At 41.8% G+C, this 23,409-nt stretch overlaps 2 protein-coding genes across 2 annotated transcripts; both read right to left on the bottom strand.

Annotated features, from left to right (window-relative positions):
* Positions 1-367: 367 nt before the first annotated feature.
* Positions 368-16,453, bottom strand: cfap52 (cilia and flagella associated protein 52). The gene is made up of 15 exons (XM_086119848.1): positions 16,362-16,453; positions 15,734-15,820; positions 15,252-15,451; positions 14,837-14,973; positions 13,217-13,345; positions 12,771-12,867; positions 11,944-12,060; positions 11,767-11,867; positions 10,739-10,909; positions 9,712-9,860; positions 9,012-9,157; positions 8,374-8,525; positions 7,849-7,954; positions 2,048-2,159; positions 368-1,384 (listed from the first exon to the last, which is right to left on the bottom strand). Exons 2-15 carry the CDS (start codon positions 15,792-15,794, stop codon positions 1,203-1,205), a joined length of 1,860 nt encoding a protein of 619 aa, XP_085975974.1. The 5' UTR covers positions 15,795-15,820; positions 16,362-16,453; the 3' UTR covers positions 368-1,202.
* A 348-nt stretch (positions 16,454-16,801) lies between these two features.
* On the bottom strand, positions 16,802-23,362 carry LOC147200128 (uncharacterized). The gene is made up of 3 exons (XM_086120848.1): positions 23,238-23,362; positions 21,997-22,051; positions 16,802-21,291 (listed from the first exon to the last, which is right to left on the bottom strand). The coding sequence occupies exons 2-3, from the start codon at positions 22,040-22,042 to the stop codon at positions 20,177-20,179; spliced, it is 1,161 nt and encodes a 386-aa protein (XP_085976974.1). The 5' UTR covers positions 22,043-22,051; positions 23,238-23,362; the 3' UTR covers positions 16,802-20,176.
* Between the last annotated feature and the right edge of the window lie 47 nt (positions 23,363-23,409).

Genomic DNA, 23,409 nt, shown 5'->3' with positions numbered 1-23,409 from the left:
AGAAGTTAGCAGGCGCAATGACGATATATTGCGCCTCAAAAATAATTTGAGTGAATTTGTTTTTTCAGGAGTGTGTATGAAATCGGTGGCCATAGCCTTTTGCATGATTAGAACTCAAAAAGTAGCTCTCAGTTTCAAAAACGTTGGTGAACCCTGTTCTCGTGCATTGAGACGTGATCTAATTTAATAGAGCATTGGTGCCATTTTGGCAGGGACGGCTCCAGGATTTTTTTTTCTCTCCCGGGACGAATGGCCAATAATGTTAATCAAAAACATTAAATCTCTTGTTTTTGGAGTGTTTTCAATTGAAGATGGGTTGGAAAGGATTTGGTCATCCTTGTATTGTTTTTATTTACATTTCACACAAAGTACCAACTTCATTGGAATTGGTATGTTGGTCCCCCCCAACAATTTTATCACAAAAAAATGGCATTAAAACAGGGGTGTGTATATTTTTTATATCCACTGCATATTTTTTTTTAAAAAAGCATGTTTTAATGTTTAATAGGCTAGCAGATGTGCGTTACAGATGCTGCTGTCTCAACACAGGTGGTCAGTTTGATGCACCATCTCCTTCCGCGCTATTGTCAGTGTGAAACACCTTGTCTAAAACACAGTAGACAAGGGAGCCTATAAATAGCTTCACTCACATTAAGGCTGCTGCCGCTGAAAAACTCCAGCAAATACATAAATGGGAGCTTTTGTGCACTTTGGGTTTGTTGACGGGAAAACCAGCGTCTGCCTCGTTCTACTCCGATTCTAATCATTCGAGCCTTAATTTCACAGCTCACCGCTGCCCAAGATTGAATTTAGTGGGCCAGATATGCTGATTTATTGGAACAGATAGTCAGAGCCGACATTTCCGTAATTTCCACAATGCTCTTACTCTGCTATTGTTGGAAAATGCGCAAAAGGCAGTACATAATAAAGGGCGAATGTACCAAATCTGCTCACAAAACTTTTACAGAAGTTTATTCGGTTGCATTTTCGGGAAAATGAGCAGGGCAACCTCTAAAGTCGAATGCCCCTGATGTTTTCCAAGACCAATTATTGTTCTAAAGTAATATTTTAGGTTCCTTTGCCTTAGACTTTTTTTTAAGTGTCTTTTCACATGATTGATCAAATTGTTGAAAAACAAGCCATATATAAAGATGCCTCACTGCAGTGGAGCAAATGTTATTTGTCCAACCCAACATATTCCATCACTCTACGACGGGGTGAGGAAACTTCCATCGCATGACGGCTCCGTCCGCGCTGGTGGTGATGAGGGTGCTGTTGTTGCAGCAGATCTCCACGCTGGTGATGGCTCCGCCGTGAGCTCTTCCAACGTGGGTGACCATACCGTCCATGTAGTCCCACACCCTCACCAGCTTATCATCGCCACCTGTCGGAGAAACTTCCTCAAATATTCATTTGCTTTCATTCAACCTCAAGTCAGTTGCAAAGCAGCACTAAATTTAACCCCCAAGATTGTGCAATAAACCTAATACAATACCAACTACCAACCCCTGGGTTGGGAAATGACCACTCTATCACTGAGCCATGCTCCCACATTGTATTCTATTTTAATTGATTATTAAAAGAAACAACATAAAAATTAGTCTTGGTGCCTTGAGATAAGAGTTTAATATGTTCCATTTACGCTCATAACTCAAAACATCCATTGTTCAGTATATAATGAAGGTGTTCCAAAGTTCCCCCTTCAAAAAACAAAAGAAGCAAAAACTGAAATTATTGTTTTGAATTATTGATGACATGACTCCATTGTACTGAATTTAAAATAATTGGCTATATATTTTTGGAGAGTCATCTCCAGTGGTTGTTACAACATGCAAAATGTCACCCTCGAAACCATAGGCATGAATATGCCCCAAAACAGTCAAATCCACACTAGTGAATCGACAGAGCCTCCTTGGTGAAAGCATGCGGGGAAAAAAAAACAGGTAGACGTTCTTACTGCCAGCATTTTCAATCACTGTGCGTCATGTGGTTGAAAGTGTAGCACAGGGACGATGCGATGAGGAGCAGCTGCTTAATGGTCCATTACCTGTCACAAAGTATCTGCCGTCATGGGAGATGTGCATGCAGTTGATGGCCAACGTCTGCGCGTCCTGAAGCTCTCTGATTGCTGTCCCGTCATGCACATCCCAGTAGACGATCTGAACAGGTAATCGACAGTTACTTATTTGACAGCTGCAATAAAGACCAAGACCAAGATTTATTTGTCCTTTAAGGCTGTCTGTGTGTTGTTGTTTTTTAAAGAGAGTACTCTTACTTTGTGCTTGTTTTAAAAATCAGATTATTTTCCCAATGACAAACACACACACATACACACGCACATATATATGTGCTGTATGTTACACATACAGCACATTTGACAATAAAATTGTACTTGATACTTTATACATACACACACACACACACACACACATGCATCAGCCTGCATCAAACGATAATGAAATTATGCCTGCTAAATGGAAGCCAACATTAATCGTCCCTGAGTATTTGCAGCTGTTAAAGTATAAAAGTATGACCAAAAACAAACAAAAAAAAAACCGATTGCTGTCTGTGGTTATTTATAGCACAGGTAAGAAAAACAGTGCACACTGACAAATCCCTTTTTTTAATTATTATTTAGAGCAAAGCTGATTGTACAAATGAAAGAGACCACAAAAAAATTAAAGACCTGTAAGGATCAGTCTGTTATTGTTCAAGCATCAAGCATTCAAAAAGCGGGAATTTAGTTTTTAATTGTTGGGATGCAAACTGATGTATCTTTGCAGGGCTTGACCATGCATTTATTGTAAAATTACTCAAAATAACCAAGTATAATGGTACCTTGAGATACAAGTTTAATTTAAGCGTGACCACACTCGTAACTCACATATTTTCTCACTGAAATGAATGGAAATGCCATTCGTCCCCCGGCCCAAAAAAATATATTGTGCAAGGGTATTTTGTGGCCGTAATGACGACCTGCAGACAGTTGGGTATTATAAGATAAGATAAGATAAGAAAGCCTTTATTAGTCTCGCAATGGAGAAATTCCCAATTCACAGCAGCAAAGTTATGAAAGGAAGAAGTAGAACAACAAAATATAGGAGCTGCTGGAAAGGCAGCCACTCTCGCGGCGCCATTTTGAAGTCAAAATAACAAAAATAACACCACACAACACACAGACACAGACAGTCGTGCAATCTTCATATGTTCAATGATGCTTCTCAGCTCCTCTCTCAGCCTGTCAGTACGCCACTAATATTAGTCATTATACTCAAAGGATAAAGAATAGAAAATCGAGTACTGCTATATTGTCTGCCTATACAGTATGTGCCGCATTATCACATTGTGTCATTGGTTAAATTAGCCAGCGATGGCTTTGCGCACGCAAAACTCATTGGCAGTCTGGACACGAAAGGGTGAACACCTGCTGTGGAGGGATTCGCAAGAGTCTCCAGAATCTCCAATAACGCCACAAAAAGTCATTTGACGTGTTTCTTGTTACTCCAGTGGTTGTAAAAGTCACTCAATATAGCAAGCAGCTCTACTTTTAAAGAATTACCTGTTAAACTCCAGCTTGTTGTGAAATGTGTTCACTGCCAGCCATTTTAGAGCATTTTGACAATTTCAAGACCCACAGGATATTTTGTTGAATGGTTATACATACACCAAATCTATCAAATGAAAGAAGACTTTCCTTTCCAACAAGGAGGAAAAAAAGGTTGATTCTGCCTATTTCTGCACTTTCGTCATCAGTTGTAGAAAAAAGTTAGGTTGCACAAAATGCAGCCGTTTCTCTCAGTAGACTCACAAAATGGGGTATCGATGTCATCTTCTGGTGATTGTGCAGTAAAGTCATTTCCAGGTTTGAAATATAATGTGGAGCAGCGTCAGATGCTCTCCCACCCCAGTTGACCAAAAAAATGTAATCGACAAGTTTGACTCGTCAATGGGAGTGAACGAGTTTAACATTAAGAATAATGTCGAGCAATAGCTCATATCTTGAAAAACAAAGTCAGAACTCTCGCAACGCGAAACGACAACGCAGTATCTCGCCAAACAAAATGACATCATGCAAAAAGGATTTCATTCATCTACCGTGAAAAGTGTGTGGCGCCCCCTATCGTTCTAATCAGTCAGACAGAATGTTCGTCCCCATGGTATGAAATAGAATCCAATGGTATGTAGAGTTGCAGGATTTAAAATCGTCAACCACAAAAATATATCAATGCAAAATCATTGACCCAAAATATTCTGTCTTATTCAATGCGATAAACAAAAGGATAATTGATTCTACAAAGATCTGATTGGGACAGCCCGAGCTCTGTATACGATTGCTCTGGATTCCGCGCACAAAACACGGCAAAGGAAACATACTGACATTATTTAAAAAAAAACAACAACAGCAAACAAACAAGTGTAAAGTTCCTCAAGTCACCCTCAAACATTGTGTCTTGTGTTTTCCTCATTCTCATGGCGCTTTCCAGTCACAACCTCTTCCTGCCTCATCTCATTTTGAGCAGCTTATTAGCGACGCCGCCTGTGCGACTTTTCCTGGCCCATCTGTGTTCTCGAGGAGGGAGGGAAACTGGGCCACAGTCCAAAGCCGAGCCGAGGATGAACTGCGCCGTTTTGCATATATAAAGACGGAAAAGTTGGGAGTCACTTTTTCTATTTTTGTCCACTTAATGGATTCGAACCCGACAAATGTAAAACCAGTGTTATATCATTTCGTTCATGAATACGGCATAGATCAAACCCTCTGAAACCATGTAGAAATATTTTTTAAAACACCCCGCCAGATCGCGCGCACACACACAAACACAAAAGATCGGTGTGAAATACGGTCTCCAAGTGCACACAATGGTCAAGGATCACCAGGGCCAATTTTACACTGCCCACCCTTGGAGGTCTGCTTGCAGTTCCTTATGAACATACTTTGCACGCTTCCATCTCCTGCATGGAGCGAGTCTCTTTGTGCTCCCACCATGTCAAAGACTATGTGCCTCTCCTGCCTTGACTTTAAAGGGGGATGACAGGAGTCGCTTCCATGAGCTGGTAAGCAAGATGGTCTACAAAAATACCAAATGAAAGAAAATTCCACTCATGCACACAGTTAGACTGAGCTTTGCGCTAGACTTGCGCTGGGCACAAAAAAAATATGGCTCCACAGTTTTTTGTTCAAATATCCTGAGCTTAAAGGGTTAATAACAAGACATAGGAAAACAAATTAAGTTGACCTCATTGAATAAGTCAACCACAAAAATGTTGACACAAATTTTTGGCACCCAGGCACCATGTACGCCAGCCACATAGACATTTGCAAGCTATAAACCTCTATTCTACTGTATGGACATTTTACGCTTGACCACGGTACAGTGTACTAGTGGGAATGACAGCTGCTTCCCAGGTCTGAGGTTCTGGGTTTAAATCTTGATTCCGACCTGCTTGTGTGGTGTTTGCATGTTCTCCCGATGTATCCTAGCTTTCACGCATGTTGGGTTCATTAAAGACTCAAAAATGTTCATAGTTGTGAATCGGAGTGTGAATTCTTTATCTACGAGTGCGCTGTGATCGACTACCGACCACTCCAGTGTGGACCGTGCCTCTTGCCCAAAAGTCAGCTGGCATCACATCCAACTCACTTGCAACCTTAACGAGGGCAAGCACTATAGCAAAATGGACGGATGGATGCTCAGGACAACCGTCTAGCTTCAAGGCAGTGAATCTGATGTGCCACGATCTCTAATGGGTTCAGTTTTGGGCATAAATCAATCATACCGCGATAATCGATTGGACGGATCTTACATCTCTTGAGTATATTTCTAAAATGCTGCCCTAAGCGAGCCGATATGGGCGTATTCATCCGCCTGCAGACAGAGTGCCTGTGTCCTGGGATGAGCAGATGGTGGATTTGGCTGGCGCTAGGCTGGCGTTGGCACATCCGCACGCAGGAAGGCACGAGCGATGCCCTGCATCCATCCTTTTTCACAGTTGTGCTAATCAGAGCAACTTATCTTCACCTTTCAGCAGGAGTGAGAAGTAATGAAATACAAATACGTCGTCACTGTGCTTCAATCGATTATTCAAATATCCGTACATGATTATTACCTTTTCTGATCACTTTTTCTTTTGACAGTGTTATTACTGTACATGCAAGGCACAGGGACTGAGTCCTGCCATGAATAGCAAAAAATGTGTGAGTAGATGAATCCCCACTCCAAAAGTTTTACACATGCCCATTGATGCCACAAGATGGTTGCAGAAAAAACATCAGGAAAAGTCCACGAGAATAACTCAAGTTTATATGGAGTTAACCAGAGGCACTTTAAATAGTGGCAGGTATGTGATGGCTGCCATTTAACATGAGATTGAATATGATTCATTCTTGTGATTAGTAAAAGGGGAAGTTCGGTCAAAAATTATCTTCAGAATATGTTCTACGCGCCCCCACTAGTCTAAACACGGTATGCAGATTACTATTGCGTTTGTGGAAGATGAACTAATGAGCAAAATCCAACAGTTTTTTTTTCCATTTCAGGTGGCGGCCATTTTGCCTTGTACTGTCACTTGCTGTCCACCGAAAATGACATCACAGTACCTCTGGGCTCAGCTTTTGAACATCACATGACCAAACCCAGAAGTGAAATCAGTCCTGAGTGTAAATGTTTTCAAATCCAAGTTACAAACTTTGCCTTTTCGCCCCTACACCTCTGATGAAGGTATTCTAAACAATTTAAAATCTTTTTTTTTAATTTAATTTAGAAACCTTTTTTTATTTCTTGACTTTACTTTGAAATGTTTTTAGTTAATATGTTTAAATGGTGTCAATGTGGGTTTTGGTAATTTTTGTAAGCTATTCTTGTTTTCTCTGCTTTGGTTTTTAATGTCGTTAACTGTTGTGTTTGTATACGCTTTCGGTGTTATGGCTTTGCTTGTGTGAAGCACACTGAGTTGCCTTGTGTATGAAATGTGCTACATAAATAAAACTGCCTTCCCTTGCCTAAACAAAGGGGAGTACGGTCAACTGCAGTCAGGATCATGATTAATTTGACATCTTGCGGTCCTATAAGGAAGGAGAAAAACAAGGACACATCGCCGTATCCATGTCCTGAACATTATTTGATGTTGTCAGCTAAAAGCGCTGAATCATTTGACTTGTGCCTAAAAACAACAAACCGCTGGGGTTCAAAAATTCTCTGTATAATCAAGCAAAACATACAAGTAAGGAATTCAGATTTTTTTAGTGCTTGCTAATTTGCTTTTTTTGTTCTTACTCACATAACTTCAAATCTAAGGAAGCTCATTGTTTTGATAGCATAAAACCAGAGCCAACGCTAGCTATCTCTAAAACAACAATGTGACATTATAATTGAAAGTAAAAATGAATTGTTACTTTTGTAAATTTTAGAGTCTGTACTTTTGTGTCTTCTGTGTCTCTCGGCATGTCTGATGAGACGAGCGATGCTGAGGGTGGGGGGTGTGGATGAAATGCACACACATTCGGGGAACAAGGACAGAGCCAGCCTAATTATGACGAGCCGAGAATGACACGACAGGCTCTGCAAATATAAATCTGCGAATGTGTGTGTGTGTGTTGTGCAAGTGGTCGCCGTGGGAGGCCGGGCTAATCGTAGCACAGCAGCAGGATTCTCGCTTCTGCTCGGCTCAACGAGGGGAAAATATTATGATGCAATAATGGGACATTTAGATTAGCCGCCGTGTTTACCGCCGATTTAGTTCTGTGTCTTAACGTGACATTTTTTTGGCTGAAAATTGAAAAATTTCAAGATGGAAACAGTCCACTGCCCTACACTGAGGGGCAATGGAAATAACGTCGGCGAAACCAACCTTCCTGTCGGTGCCGCTGGTGAGAATCTGGTGCTCTTCAGGGTGGTAGCACACAGTCTTGAAGGATGAGTTTTTGCTTATTATCTTCCGAATTCGCACAAATTTCCTATAGAAAGAAAGATGGCACTTGAAAATATATAATATGATATCATTAAACAGAATGTAAAAAAAAATTATGGTTTTTTTTTTAACATTTGTTGCTTCATTTCAAAGGACACTGTGCTGCTCTTTCTGGTGAGCGTGCATTGGCCACCCAGGGGGAGTACAATACACACATACGGATGTACACGGTGTCATTCACAACGAAGCTCAGTCAGCTGCAGTAATACTGTATTCGGTTTTTTTTCACAGTGGATAACCGAAAATGTGCCTGTGAGCATTGAAACCTCACACATTAGTTCATTCATATATCATGGCACCATGGTAGCGCATTCAAGATTCATCTAGAACCTTCGACCGAAAGCCGAATATCCCACAGGATTTGTGAGTAGTTCCCAAGTATGGTTTGGTGGCGAGGCAACTCACACAATGTCCCAGAGGATGCAGGTTCCGTCCATGCTGGCAGTGACAGCTTCCTTGTCATCGCTCTTGATCTGGACACACCTGACGGTGGATTTGTGCTCCGTCAAGAACGCAAGCCGTCGGTGGCCGTGCTTCAGCAGCTCCCAAACACACACCTGCGTTGTATTCAGCAAACGCGCTTACTTAGGTAATAAATCACTCGGGGTGAATCTCGGCTTGTCACGTCTATTATGAGAGGGATATGCCAAAATGTTGCAAGTCAGACAAGTTTAGGCACACTTGAAAAAGGTATGCATATGTATAGTATAGGTATCTGTCACTGAATGCAATGTATTTTTGAAAACATGTTTTCATGATGTAGGTCGTAGAAAGTGTGTGTAGTAATCATGAGAAGAAATGTCACAGTTCATGGAGTGAGTGACGAACATCATGTAAGAAAGCCAGTGAGAACTCGATCTATGTGATGAGACAGCATCACTTGTGAAGTGTCATACAGTACCTATTGTATATATCTGGAATTAAATCATTTGTCAAACTAATAATAATCAAAATCATTTCTCCCCCTTTTGGTCAGAACCCAGTGTGTGGTGAAACCAAGCCTTTTTAGAATTGAGGCTATATAAGCATCATTCAAAACTGACCGTTCCCTCCTGCCCCCCGCTCACGATCTTCTTGCAGTCCGTGGAGCCCTTGATGGCCGACACGCCATTTCGGTGTGCATTGTGAATGATGAGCATGAGGCGGCCGCTCTGCGGCGCGAATACGCGGATCTTCCCGTCGTTCCATCCTGTAAAGAAAAATAATAACAACATGATGAAATCCAGCCTGAACGACTTGCCAGCCAGTCCAAGGGAACTCACTATTTTTGTCATCCTTATTTAAGATTTAAGACTTCCCTCATTCATTTTCCATAAATTAACCGTTAATCCCATCCCATCTGCCATATAGAATCCTATAAATTACTTTGGCTCTAAATGAAAGTGAAACGGGTCCTTGCGCTCATATTAAGGATAGATACATTTACCCAAGCTTTCTCAAGTGCAATGAAACATTGAGAAAGGAGAGCTGCGGCGAAAAGGGTGTGATCAGATTGATTTCTTATTTCTGCTCGAGGTTGTTCAATCGAGGAATTAACTGAGAACCTGGGCGTGTCTTCTTCCGTTACCGGTTTTATTTGCAAATAATCGCTCAGAGCGCTTTCCACAAAGCTAGCTTAGGGGACGACGTGCTAGTGCGCTCTTTGTCCTTACCAGAGAGACAACTCAGCGCACTAGTAGACCGAACCACACCTCATTATTTGACTAAACATCTATACAGAGGGTCGCTTGCATTGATTCCTACCAGTGACAATGCTGTGTCCGTCAATCATCAGGTGCACAGCGTTACAGGTAAGGCAAGGTTGTGGGATCCTCAGGAGCTCTTTGGCGTTGTCTATATGCCACGCTCTGATGTCCTCCTCCGAGCCGGTGACAAACAACTCTGAGGAGCCGCTGACGACACATGACAAAAAGCAACAAAATGTAGAGATCAACGTTTTTGTTTGGTTTACACACTCGTTCTAAAACAACAAAGCAACAGTCACGAAACGTGGTATACTCGTGGTCTTATCCTAGTTAATAAGAGTGTTGCACTATATCATTATTAAAGTCCATTCTAATAAACCAAGTCAAACAAGATGCGCTGAGTCTGAAGTATAATAAACAGTTATTCTATGAATCGATATCATTATGTGTAGTATGACATAAACTTTATATATTGCTAATCATTGATCATTTTACATGTATGTATTCATTTGTTGTTAAAAAAAAGATCCTTTTAATGAAATGTAAAGGAATTAAATATTAACATCCATCCTCAATTGAAATCAAACCAAGTACATAACTTCTAAAATTAATAATTGCACATTTGTTAATACTACGACCACAAATACAATAATGATAATAATAATAATAATCGAATTAAATTAATATATTAGTATTTATATACCGGTATTACTGTATACTATAAATGTGGTGCTACTGTAGCTCATTGAATCATTAGATAAGAAAAGTGTGCTTATACTGCTCTCTAGTGTGGTTAGTGGGTACTAAATTCAATACTTGACATTTTTGAGAACAGGTTTTCATTCACACAAGACAGGAACTACAGACTGGTTTTCTACTTTCTGCAATTTGAATTTTTAATCAGCAGCCTGAGGTTGCATTTGAATAGATGCCCGGGTGTGTGTGTGTGTGTGTGTGTGTGTGTGTGTGTGTGTGTGTGTGTGTGTGTGTGTGTGTGTGTGTGTGTGTGTGTGTGTGTGTGCGTGCGCGCGTGTGTGTGTGTGAGTGCATAGTCATTGCTTTGCATTTGTGACCCCACTACTCACAAAGCGATGGAGACGTCCTTGACTGCGCCGTGGTGACTAGTGGAGACGAGCTCGGCTTTGAAGTCCTGCAGATCAAGGCAGTAGATCTCGGACGCGTCTGTGCCAGCAAAAAAGTGGCGGCCGTCATCTTTGAGAGCAATAGAGGTCACCCCATTGTTCATCTGCACATGTCTAATATGGAAGGAAAACAAGGGGGAAGGAGTCAGTCTTACACATTCATTCCCAAACAGGGAATGCATCACTTCATTGGTTTGAAAATGATGATTTTGATCAAAATATGAATCTTCGTTCATTTATCTCCCTGTATAGCAGTAACATTAAGTATGGTGACGTACAGAACTATAAAAGCCTTTTCCACTAGAATCTATAAGGTACAATTAACCTGTGGAGCCACCTTTTGCCATCCATACAATTTAAATCATGAAGACTGATTCCCCACATATTTGCAGTTCCGCATTCTGCAGTTTTACAATTTTTTTTGGGGGGGGGGCATAACTTCCTTTATTCACTGAAAAACGGAACAAATTTTTGTGTTGTGGCCAAACCCATGTCTAATACAAAAATTGTGTTTTGATGCCATCTTGTGACATTATAGAGGTGAGGAGACTAGATTCATTTAGCTACTAAGTATAAGGAAAATAACGTGAATGCAATGAAACGTGGGATACAGCGTTTCTATCACATGAAGCCTCACCACAAAATGACATCAGCCGGTTCCAACAGCGTGACTGGAAGAGTCACAGAAAGGTGCAGAAGTGGATGATGTTCTTGGGAATTTTCATCACATCTGTTGTAAATGTTGCTTTTACACAGTCTTTTTGGCTCATCCTGAAATTTCACCCAGAATACCAATACCACAATTTTTTTCTGATGAATGTTAAATAATTTAGCTTCTGGTTTAAAGGGTTAATCTGTAAGAGTTTTCTGTCAAATATGTGCCTTTTTCTCAATAAAGCTGGGACGCACTGGTGTGGCATACCACTTGTACAAATAAAACTCTATTTTGATGAATTAGGCCGTGGACTCACTTGAGAGCTTTGAAGGTGGTCGAGGAGCACAGTGTCAAGGTGCCAAATCCAGAACCAACAAGTAGTTCGCCAGTACTTAACGCCTTGAGGACATTGGCTCCCTGTGCATGAAAGACAACGAAAACCCCTCAAATAAAAAAATGACGCCCAAAGAGGAATACTACCAGGCCTACTCACCAAGCTGTGTTTAGTTTTAATGGGACCGTAGTCGCTCAGATACTTCGTTTTGGTGTGAATTTTCAAGATGTCTCCACTGGTAGTACCACAGAAAATATACTCATCGTCCGGTGCAAACTGTGGGAAGAAAATGCCAGCGTGAGAGGTCTACTCTCCAATCAAAGAAAGAAAGGCCAGCGTGAGTGGTCCACTCTCCAATCAAAGAAAGAAAGACAGACAAGATTCTTCAGGTTTAATTCTTATTAATAAATCACAGCATCCCATCACTAGTGAGCTATTTTAGACAGGCCTTTGGCTGCTCATGTTGTCCTTGAGGCTAACTAGTATCTGCTGACACCGGATTTTTTTTTAGGACAATGCACATCCATCCGACATAGCCAAAATGCATTTGTTATGCTCTTGCCAATATCTCTCCTCTTCTCCTTCCGCTTGTGTGCAACTGCTCACCCCTCCCCTCTCTGAGAAGAGATCAATTATGAGCAGGTGAGTGTAGTAGTACTGCAGTCTCTTGAACCAACCATTACCCTGAATTTAGATTAACCCTTAATCGTATTCCTTGGATTTAAACAAGATGGACTTTTGATTGGCGTCACTGTGAATGACACTATCTACAATCACTTTCTGAAAAAAAATAACTTTTTTCAATGAATTTCCCCGACGAGTAATTCGGTTTTGCAAGGTTCGGAAATGCAACATCAAACAATGCCGTGAGAGGCACTCTGCTCGTCAGCGTGGCTTTATTATTATTTTTGTCTAAATGGCACTCATCCGCTTTTGTCCTCGGACTTGTCATTTACTTGCCTCCAAAAATGTGGTTTTATACCCACCTCTATGCATCTCACTGTCCTCTTCAGCTTGCTCAGTTTACAGTCTGTAGGTTTAATCTTGTTGAATTCATCCAGCTCCCAGATCTGCAAGGTTGCCCTGCAAAGATCACAAAATCTTTTTTTTGTTCGTTTGTTTAACCGGGATCCAGACTAGCTGCCACACAGCCACAATAACCGGGGCAAAATGGCAATTTCCTGCACAGATCGTATATTCATTACTTCTTCACGAGGGTTAAAGACAGGCCCTTTAAATTTGAGTATTAGTAGAAAATTATGACTGCTCGACCGCCACCTAGAAATCTCTGTTGATGGGAAGACTGAAGCCATATCTGAACACTTTCTTTATTGATGCATTGATGAATTCAGAATGTTTTGGATTTTATTATCCGGGTAAATTTCCAACATTTGGAACAAATACATTAAGAAGATTGACATTATTCACCAACCTGCCAGCAGAGACGAAAATATTGTCATTGGTGTTGGAGTACTTGACGGTAAGGCGGTGACATAAACTCAAGGGGAGCGCCGGAGCCGAACAAATGGCCTGCTTGGTTGTAATGCTCCATAAGAGTATTCTGAGAAAATAACATAGAAGGGGTAATCATCATATCTTGTCGCGCCAGTACTGGATCCATTGCTTGGCAGCATCACTTGTGTCTAAGAGGTCTTGATCTGTGCAGGTGGGCCCCAGTTCACAATCCCGAAGAATGTGCTCCATTGTTTGTATTGGGTGGCCACACGGACACTCACTGCTGAGTGAGAGTCCCCATTTATAGGTTTTGTTCCCAGTCTTGCCTACTCTGGTTCTTGCTCTATTTAATGTCACCCAGTTCTTTCTTGAGAGGGCAGTTCCAATTGGAAGATGTTCGTTTGGGCTTTGGATTGCGCCATTTAGTGCAGAGCTGTCCCATTCTCTCCATTTTTCGAGCCTGTGGTTTGTTGACTGCTCAGGGTCTAAACTTTGGACGGTCATAAAGCTCTTTCTGGACTTCAGTCTTCTTATTGAGTCACTATGACCATAGAGGGGGTGTCTTGTGTCATTTTCTTGACTATGCTTTTGTGTCCTTGCATGAATGTCTCTACGTATGTGTGGTGGTGCGATGCCCGCCAATCTGTAGAGTGCTGGCAGTGGTGTTGGTTTTAGTGTGCCAGTAATTATTCTGCATGTGTTGTTCAGCTCAGGATCTATTTTGTGAGCATGACACGATCTTGTCCATGCTGCTGAGCAATATTCAGCAGTAGAGTAGCATAGTGCTAGAGCTGTTGTTCTCAGAGTTTTAGGATCTGTTCCCCAGTTAGAGTTAGCAAGTTTAGCTAAGAGGTTGTTTCTTGTGGCAACTTTTGACTTGAGTTTCCTTACATGTTCTGCGAAGGAGAGCGTTCAATCTAATGTGACTCCAAGATAGACGGGATAGTCAACATGCTCAAGTCTCTCATTATTCCAGTGGATGCTTAATTTTCTATTTGCCTGGTGGTTATTTAGGTGGAATACACACACCTGCGTCTTTCCTGGATTGGCATTTTTGTTTGGTGAGTTTTGTTTATAATACTCTGTTAGATGTTGAAGAGCAGCTGATAGTCTCCTTTCGGTGGTTTCAAATGAGCGCGATTGGGTGGCAATACACAAATCATCGGCATATATAAATCTTCGGATGTTTTCAAACTCTGGCTGGTCATTTGTGTAGATGTTAAAAAGTACTGGAGCCAGAACAGAGCCTTGTGGGAGACCATTTTTTTGTGAAGGGGTAAAATATCTTGTGGCAGACATATTCTCTCAACTCAGAAATACCAAATTGAGACAACATTTTTGTTACATATTGCGGAACATCTAAAGTTGAACAAACCTAAGGTCATACAATTAGGAATTGAAAACTTTTTTTTCAGGAAAAAATAAGCTTCTTAAGTTGCTCCAAATGTTTCCTTTTTTGCAGCACTTAATTCAAATTCAAATTAATTGTTAGATATTAGGAGGTTCTCTTGGAAAGATGTTCATGATGATTGCATGCACACTTGAATATGAGACAGCCCCCACATTTCCTGTTATACCAAACAAGCATGAGATTTGCCTTCCATCGTCTTGACCCCCGAGGGACACCAGATACTTGTCGTTGGGAGAAAAGGCCAACGCCTCCACTTTGGATTCGTGGATCACAAACCGTGTGTATATGCATCGCTTCGCATACTCCCAGACGATTATCTCAGCCTAGGGGAAACAGCATACGTATGTCGAAAATGGGAATTAAAAAGTACTTAAAAAAAAAAAGTAATCCAGTGGATATACAGTCTACACAACCCTGTTTGAGTGTCAATTCTTTGGTGATATTACCACTATATACCCCTCGTGAAAATATTTCCATTTTAAGTTTGAAAATGATTAGCATTGGAACATGGGTGTGGAGACTTTACACATCCACTGTCTATGATGACATTGAAATGATATGGTGGTGTTGGGCGACGGCAACTTTTGTCACTGAAGGCTACCTCAAAGTCATTGTAATTGATTTGTCCAGAGGCAATATACACTCCACTTTTAGATGTGGACAGGCAAGATATGTCGCTGGTGTGACCATGCAGGAAGTGCCTCATGTTGTCTTTGATCCGTGTCAGGACAACGGTGCATCCCAGAGGATAGATGAGGTGCTCTTTGTCCGGATGAAGCCTCATGCCAAAATGCACTTGACCTGAAAACACAAGGTGAAATAACCGACTGACTTCCAATTTGATATAATTTCAGATCATTGCCCCCCCCCCCCTTCCCCTCCTCCCTCACCGTGCCCATTTGAAATAATGTCAAGTAAATTAATTTACTTGATTGTACAACTGGTACAGGGTAATGACATATTTACACTATAATGGGATTAACTATTGTATGAGGCGACTCAAACAACAACATTTTTCCTTGTATGGTTCGAACAAAACACAACAAAGTCTCACATTTGAGTTTTCTCTGTTTGAGAATTTACCGTTGAAGCCGGAAACCGCCGCCAGTTCAAGCTGAGGAACTTCCTTTGGTGTCTGATCCATGATGCTGAAAGGCCACTGTACAATGGCTGTACAAAATTGGATTAAAAAAAAAATATATACCAAATAATAAACATTTATGCCATTAAAACGACTTAAAAATCTTCACACAAGTGGAAACAGTCTACTTTACCAATTGCCGTTTTTGTTCTATTCGCACCGTGGAACGTCACTCACACCAAGACTAATAAATAGCGAGGGCATGAAACACCAGGCGTCATTGACGCCTAAATAAAAAGAGCTACTGCTAATCGGTGATGTAACGTGTCTTTTGAAGACCACTTTTACACTAACGACATTAAAATGCAACACTTTGGCCCTCTCCTGTCGCTAAATGACGTAACCAAAACACTGAAAAACAAACGTATACAAATTCTCCAATTCAAACACAATAATAAACATCGTTAAATTATGAATGTACCCTTTTTATATAGTCTTGTATGCCCTTGGCCACGTGGCTGTTTGAAACAGTCGTTTACCGTCATATATGCCTACTAGTTTTTAATATTGCGGATGAATAGCCCAAAAATTTGAACACTATCTATCGAATATGCACAAACGGTTACTTACGGTTAGAAGTGCGACGTTGTTGTAAAATTCACCGTTATCAAAAGCGTGTATTGCAAGTGAAGACCGACAACACGTAAAGTGCTTAATTTGACATTCTCTCAAAAGATAACTTTTTTTTAAGCAGAAAGGGCGCTAACCACTAACAAACGTCGCCTAGCAACAGATGACGCTATCGTCCCGCCCTCTCCCCTTCAAGCCTTCCCATTCGTCTTAACGTTATTTTGATTCACCTTTCGATATTTTCACAATTGGATTATTTTTCGATCGGGCCTCCTGTGTAGACTGCAGAGCGTTCTTGGTTTACTACCCGTTCCTACATAAAGGACGTAACGAATTCTCAAGATGCAACACCCCGTAGTGTCACAGTTTTAAAACAGCGCCACCCTGGCAAACAAATCACAAAACAACACTTAGTTTGAAGGGATAATGAGTGAACTGTGTGACCATAGGAAGACAAAAAGGATTTATTTTAACACAACTCACGAGGAACAACAGCAGGTCATTCATTTTCACGGCAAAGCATGCAAGAAGTAGAAAATGTCAACGATCCGTTACTAATAGATTAGAGTTTGGCTTAACATTACATCATATGCAATAAACTACTGGGGCGCGTCTACAATATCATGGAAAGTTGTTGATTCATCGCATCTTTCAGAAACCCACTCAAAATAGAGTTTGCGACAAAGAGCATTTTCCTTTGACTCCATCTGTACCAGTTTGCGATCTGAAGTAGCATGACACATCTGCAGAGCTCCATTATGGCAGAATTCCTTTCCGGATTTATGAGACAAAAGTGGAACGGAAACGAGAGTTCAAAACATTCAGTCTCACGTACTGTAAAATTTTCCCATCCGATTTTTAAAAAACTCATCTTCCTTAATTAGCTGAAAAACATTCTGAAACATCACAAGATGGTGTCAAACTCCCAATAGAAAAGTAGAGCTTTGGCACCATTTTTGGTATGAAGTCAGGGGAGAAGTTACTATGAGACTGGGAATTATAAACCTTCTTTAACGCAATGTCACTTACCCATTTTTTCGTAACTGTGGTAGGGCTTCGTTTATATTTCCTGTAGTGAGCTAACCGAAGTTGGGAAATAGCTCGCAGCGTTAGTGTTACTCATCTCTGCATTCCCTCAACTGTGTACGCATTTGATGGATGTGGCTCGAACAACAGTTCTCAGCTGGTTCGTTAGGGACAATACAGAAACAACAACAAAAAACGCAAATGAAGAGATATGTGCATCAAAGCTTGGACTACTGTTCAAAATCCACTTATTTTGAAAGGCTAGCACTGGAGATGTGAAGCCCTGACATGTACCCCAAGTTTGATGAAGGGTACTGAACATTAGGAAGTTAATTTTTTTTTTAAAGGGACCAAAAAAAAATATCTCTGATATATATATTTTTGCATGTTTAATTTGCAGTTTTCATCTATTTCATACATGCCATTGTCATGCTAATGCAGACATCCATCCATCCATCTTTTGTATATCGCTCGTAATTTGAGGGGAGGGTGAGCTTTTCTTCACATTTTTCTCTTTGAAGTTTCAAGTGACAAAATTCTGACAGCTGATTTTTTCCCCCCATTTCTGATTTGTTCAATACAATGTATCTGCATGATGCTATTCTAATATCCAATGATGTAGTGACCGTTTTACTTTTGAAAATGACATGACCAGAAATACCAGATTTATTGATATTTTAGACGAATTACTCAAGTATCTTGATGTCTTGATTGATTGAAGTGGTTAAACAATATATTTAGAGCAAGGAATGTAAGCCGAGGCAATGTGGCATAAAACTCGTCCCAATATAAATTGATTACCTTCACAGTAATGGCAGTGTTAAAATGTTATAATTGCAATCCCGTACCTCTGGTCTTTCAAGCAAAGCTAAATTGATAAAAAGTAAAATAAGATAGAACGTAATTTTGAGAACATTGTGTTGCTCTCAAAAGTCAAAAGCTAAACTCTGCCCTCTACTGTTCAAAGAAATAACATTGCTAATATCTAAAATATTTAACATACTACATATTAATATACTTTTATCCTTAGAGGCCAGTCCAGTTGTCTTGACATATGCAACAAATTATTGATTCAATTCCAATTTTCAGACTGTGCTGTGTGTCTGTTATCATCTCTCTCTTGTCTAGACACAATTTGCTGTTCATTGTTGGTTATTCGCCGCTCTAACGTCAGCCAGACTTCAGGGAAAAGTGAACTGTAGCACCCAAGCACACGGTGTTCTGGGACGACATTTAACGACAGCTTAGTGGTTCATCATTGCTTCTCAGTCTTCGAGTGTCAGGTTCCGACTTAGAAGTCCTTGTAAAGCGAAAAAAAAGTTCTGTTCTAAAATTGACACACCGGAGAGAGGAACCATGCCAAATTCAAAGGGAAAAAAATAATAATATAAATGCACCATTGGGAAATGGATCCTATCCCCCCCGGCATCTTTCTAATGCCTCACATCCCGCCAGGTTTGAGCTGCAAAAAATATGACCTCATAAATCCACTGGTGGTTGGTTCAGACAGGTGCTAGCCACCGGCTTATTAGCAAGCTAACAGGCTAACGGGCTTCCACATCTCCTCCACCTCACTTGAGCATTTCACTTACAATATTGAGCTTTTTTCGGGGGCTTAGTTAGCTAGCTAACTTTTTTCTTCCCCCCAATTTTGCTGCTGTCGACTGCAAATTTCCCCAGTGTGGGACAAATAAAGGTTATCTTATCTTATAACTGAATGCTGGAGGGGTAGAAATTGGCTTGGTAATAACTTGTAATGATGCTGGATAACCACTGGTGCTAACCAGGGCACCAAGTTCTTGTCCAGTGGAGGTGAGGCAGGGGGCTCTAGACGGATAACCAAGCCAAAAATCGAAAAAGCTGAACGAGTGTCGAACAGTTTCACACTATCTCCACAATTCAGGGCCGAATAGCGTAGTGATAAGTGGGCGAGAGAATCAATGGACGGATGGACAGTTTGTCGTCTTTGCATGTTTCCGGCAGTTGTCTTTAAATGTGTATAATGTATTGAGAAAACAAATCTCTGATTTCACTTTACAGGATCTTTAACGACCCATTAAGCCCGACATTTCTTTGCAGAAACACTTGGCTAACTTCTCCCGCCCCTCTGTGTTGAAAACAACTGTCGAAGTTCTAAAAGTATTTCATACGTCAGGCCGGACTCTGATGTGCCACATCGCAATGCCTGACTTGTTGTGTAAAAGCGACACAGTTGCAGCGATATCCCGATTTGCTAGGCTGTGTGTTTCAACTAAAGGCGATCATGTGGTGCCACTCAGATCTACTGTAATGTGGAGAAAACACTTCCTGAATCGTTTTATGCAATCAAAATGAATTTCAAAAGTATATGTAGGGTCATGCTCACATTAGGCAACGTGTCTCAGGTAACGCGTACAACAGTCAAATTTCAATCCCAACTTGCGCTGTGCACAGTGGCGCTGTAATGCTGGAACCCGTCCCACATAAAGCTTCCCGAATGGCCTTGATTGGTATGATTGGAGGGAATCACAGGGGTCTCCATCCAACTGCTGATTGTTTTTACTGTGTGATTTCACAAAGGAACACAGCGCTCAGTTCCAAACACAAGTTGGTACATCACCGAAAGAAGGTCCCTAAGTTTCCGTGTGTGTGTTTGCAAAAAAAGATGCGACTAAATTCCGCTGACATCTTGACATAATATGGCAGTTGAACACAGTCACTGCCCCCGAACCTCGTATCGTGAGTGAAGCCAGCAAAAAAATTAGTGCGTGTATGGCAGCAGTATAGCAAGGCTAGTAGCTGCCAAGTGTTCAACTGCACTGATCCTGAGCAAGGTTTGGAAAATCTTGGAGGCCTTTAGCCGCATCTCTCAACATCTGCTTGTGAGCGTGAGTCCTGCGGTGTCTGCTCAGGCAGTGGCTCCAGGAAAAGCTACGCCCGCACGGCAGGCACAGGTACGGCCTCTCTCCAGTGTGCACCCGCTGGTGCAGGTTCAGCGACTTGTAGCGGGTGAAAGTGGCCCCGCATTCGTTGCAGTCATACTTCTCCGACCTGACGTGGACGTTCTTCTCATGCTCTTTCATGTTGCCCAGCTGCGAAAAGCCTTTGCCACAAATGGGACAAACGTGGGGCTTCTCCCCCGAGTGAATCAGCAAGTGAATGTTTAAATCCTGACGGGAGTAAAATCCCTTGCCGCAAGTCAAGCAGACGTACGGCCGCTCCCCCGTGTGGCTCCTCATGTGTCTCTTCAGACTCTCGGATCGGGCGAAGGTGCTGTCGCATTCGCTGCACTGAAACGGTTTCTCCCCGGTGTGCGAGCGCTGGTGCCGACCGAGTTCCGAGGCCTTGAAGAAGGACATGTCGCAGTCGGGGCAGCGGTGAGGCTTCTCCGGATTCTCCTGATGTATCTTCTCGTGAGCTTTGCAGTGACCCATCTCGGCGAATCCCTTGCCGCAGAAGGAGCAGGTGAAAGGTCTCTCGCCGGTGTGCATTCGCTCATGGCGAATGAGCCTGTAAAGTTTATCGAACGTTTTGGCGCAGAAGGAGCACTGGTGGGGAACCTTCGGTTTCCTGGCGTGGATGCGTCGATGCCGCTCTAACCTGGAAGGCTTACTGAACACTTTCCCGCAGTCGGGGCACGGGTGCTCCTTTGTCCGGTTGTGATTATCTTGGTGTCGTAACATCTTCTCCTCTTCTGTGAAAGTCTTGTCGCAATGCACGCACTGATAGCGAGTCTTTAAGGTCCTTGGCCTTGTGTGTACAGTCGCGTGCCTGGTTAGCTTGGAAAGCCTGTCAAATATTTTGTTGCAAACGGTGCAAGGGTGGCCCGTGCGTGGCTTTTTCTTGGGATTTTTGTCATCCTCTGGGTCAGAGTCATCGTCGGGATCAGATTCGACGATGTACTCAATGTCGAAGGCTTTGGCACCTGGTGACCAAGCACATCAAAGAATTAGAATTGGAATCACACGTCTAAGTCATTGACAGTCCTCCGCAAAAGTAAGGGAATGTCAAGGTCAATTCCATGGTTTTGTGTTGTATACTGGAGACATTTGGGTTTCAAGTCAAGTCAAGTCAAGTCAACAGTATTTATAGAGCACTTTCAAACAGCCATCGCTGCATACAAAGTGCTGTACATGGAGCAATTTAACATGCACAATAAACAGTAAGACAAATCGGTAATAAAGGCGGTAGAAAGCACCAAACAGTAAAACCAAGAACAAATCTAAGTCATGCTGAGTCGAATGCCAAAGAATACAAGTGAGTTTTGACGAGGGTTTTGAAGATGGGCAGCGAGGAGGCTTGCCGAATGTTTAGTGGGAGGTCATTCCAGAGAGAGGGACCAGCAACAGAAAAGGCTCGATCCCCTCTGAGCCTCAGTTTAGTTCTTGGTACTTCTAATAAAGTCTGGTCCACAGACCTGAGGCGCCGGGCAGGTGTGTAGGGGCGGATGAGCTCAGAGAGGTAAGGTAAGGTAATTTTTTCAAACCAAAAAAATTTAACATGTGAGAAAAGTTCAGAATTCCAGCTTTTATTTCATGGTATTCACATCGGGAGGTGGACAAAGCACCTTTTCGAGCCTGTGGGTACTGTTGTGGCAATTTCAAAAATAAAAAGAGGTGTCAAGACTTACTTTCGTCCGAGGAGTGATCTGTCACAGATGAATTGTCTTCCTCCATGGCTAGAGCCTTACAAAACAGCAGCACACATTGGATTGATATTTTGTTTTCTCAATTAAGAAAAATTTATAGTTTTCACAGAATCCATTGTAAAATCGTTATTGAGATATCTGGCAAAAACAGAGATTTTCCATTTTAGCCTTATCGCAGAGCCCTACTAAGTGAAGAACCTCACCACAGCACCTAACCGTCATGTGCAAGATTTCTATCATTCTTATGTACATCGTTGCCTCACAATGATGTGTGGAGTTTTCATGTTGTCCCCGTGCCTGCGTGGGTTTTCTCCATGTACTACGGTTTCCTCCCACATTCCAAAAACATGCATGGCAGGTTAACTGAACAGTGTGAGTGTGAATGGTTGTTTGTCTATGTGTGCCCTGCGATCGGCTGGCAACCAGCTCAGGGGGTGTACCCCCCCTACTGCTGGAAGACAGCTGGGATAGGCTCCAACACGCCCGCGAACCTCGTGAGGATAAGAGGATTAGAGAATGGCTGGATGGATGGATGGATGGACAGACGGACGGATTATTCTTCCTGTTTCTGTGTTTAGCTCGATTTCCATTGTCCCCTTTTCAAAATAAACGGATATATTATTCAGAATAGTGTCAAAATTACATATCGCTGTTATCGTCTTTCACAGATCTACCCGAGAATGCTAGTCTCATACGACAGACTGGTTGGAAATCGCTTGAAATCAATTGATCGCAGCCTTATTGATTACATGGCGGCCATTCCATATTTAATCAATTAGAAAGGCACACAACGATGTTTAATTGTACGGCCATCAAATGACGACATTCGAGGTGTTTTACGGTGAACCTTACCGTTAAGAGTTGAACGTATTTTGGCGACTTAAAGCTTAACTGCCAACATGATAGCAAAAACAATTGTGAAGCAGCGTTTATGAAACCACTTCGAACCAATCTCAGCACGTACGCAATGCACCCTAACACATTTTAAAACCCCAAAGCGTATGTTTTGGAATTAAGACTTGACGCTAGGCTGCCCCATCGTATGGGAATGATGGGTAGGGTGTGAGCAGAGTTTGTCCTTTTGTATTTAAAAAAAAAACGCTCGGCAACGTAAGGGAGCAATGTTGTTAGCATTAGCTGCGTTCAAACGAATAAACGAACACACAAACATCACTAACGCTACATCGTTAAGATCACAGCGAGCAAAACAAAAGAACACTTACCTCTATACTGATGTGACAATACAAAGGTTACCACATTTTAAACCGGCCTTAGCTAAAGTGAAATAGGCCGACGCTGCCGTTGCTCAACTTCTTCTTCTTCGTTTTGATTTCCGGCACGTTTAGCGCATTGCTGCCCCCATACGTACAGTGATGAATACCAATCGTCGTGCAC

The sequence above is a fragment of the Hippocampus guttulatus genome, chromosome 9, assembly GCF_054856545.1.
Source record: "Hippocampus guttulatus isolate MCC_2025c chromosome 9, RoL_Hgut_1.0, whole genome shotgun sequence".
Classification (NCBI taxonomy): domain Eukaryota; kingdom Metazoa; phylum Chordata; class Actinopteri; order Syngnathiformes; family Syngnathidae; genus Hippocampus; species Hippocampus guttulatus.
This window is presented reverse-complemented; position numbering and strand designations above follow the sequence as displayed.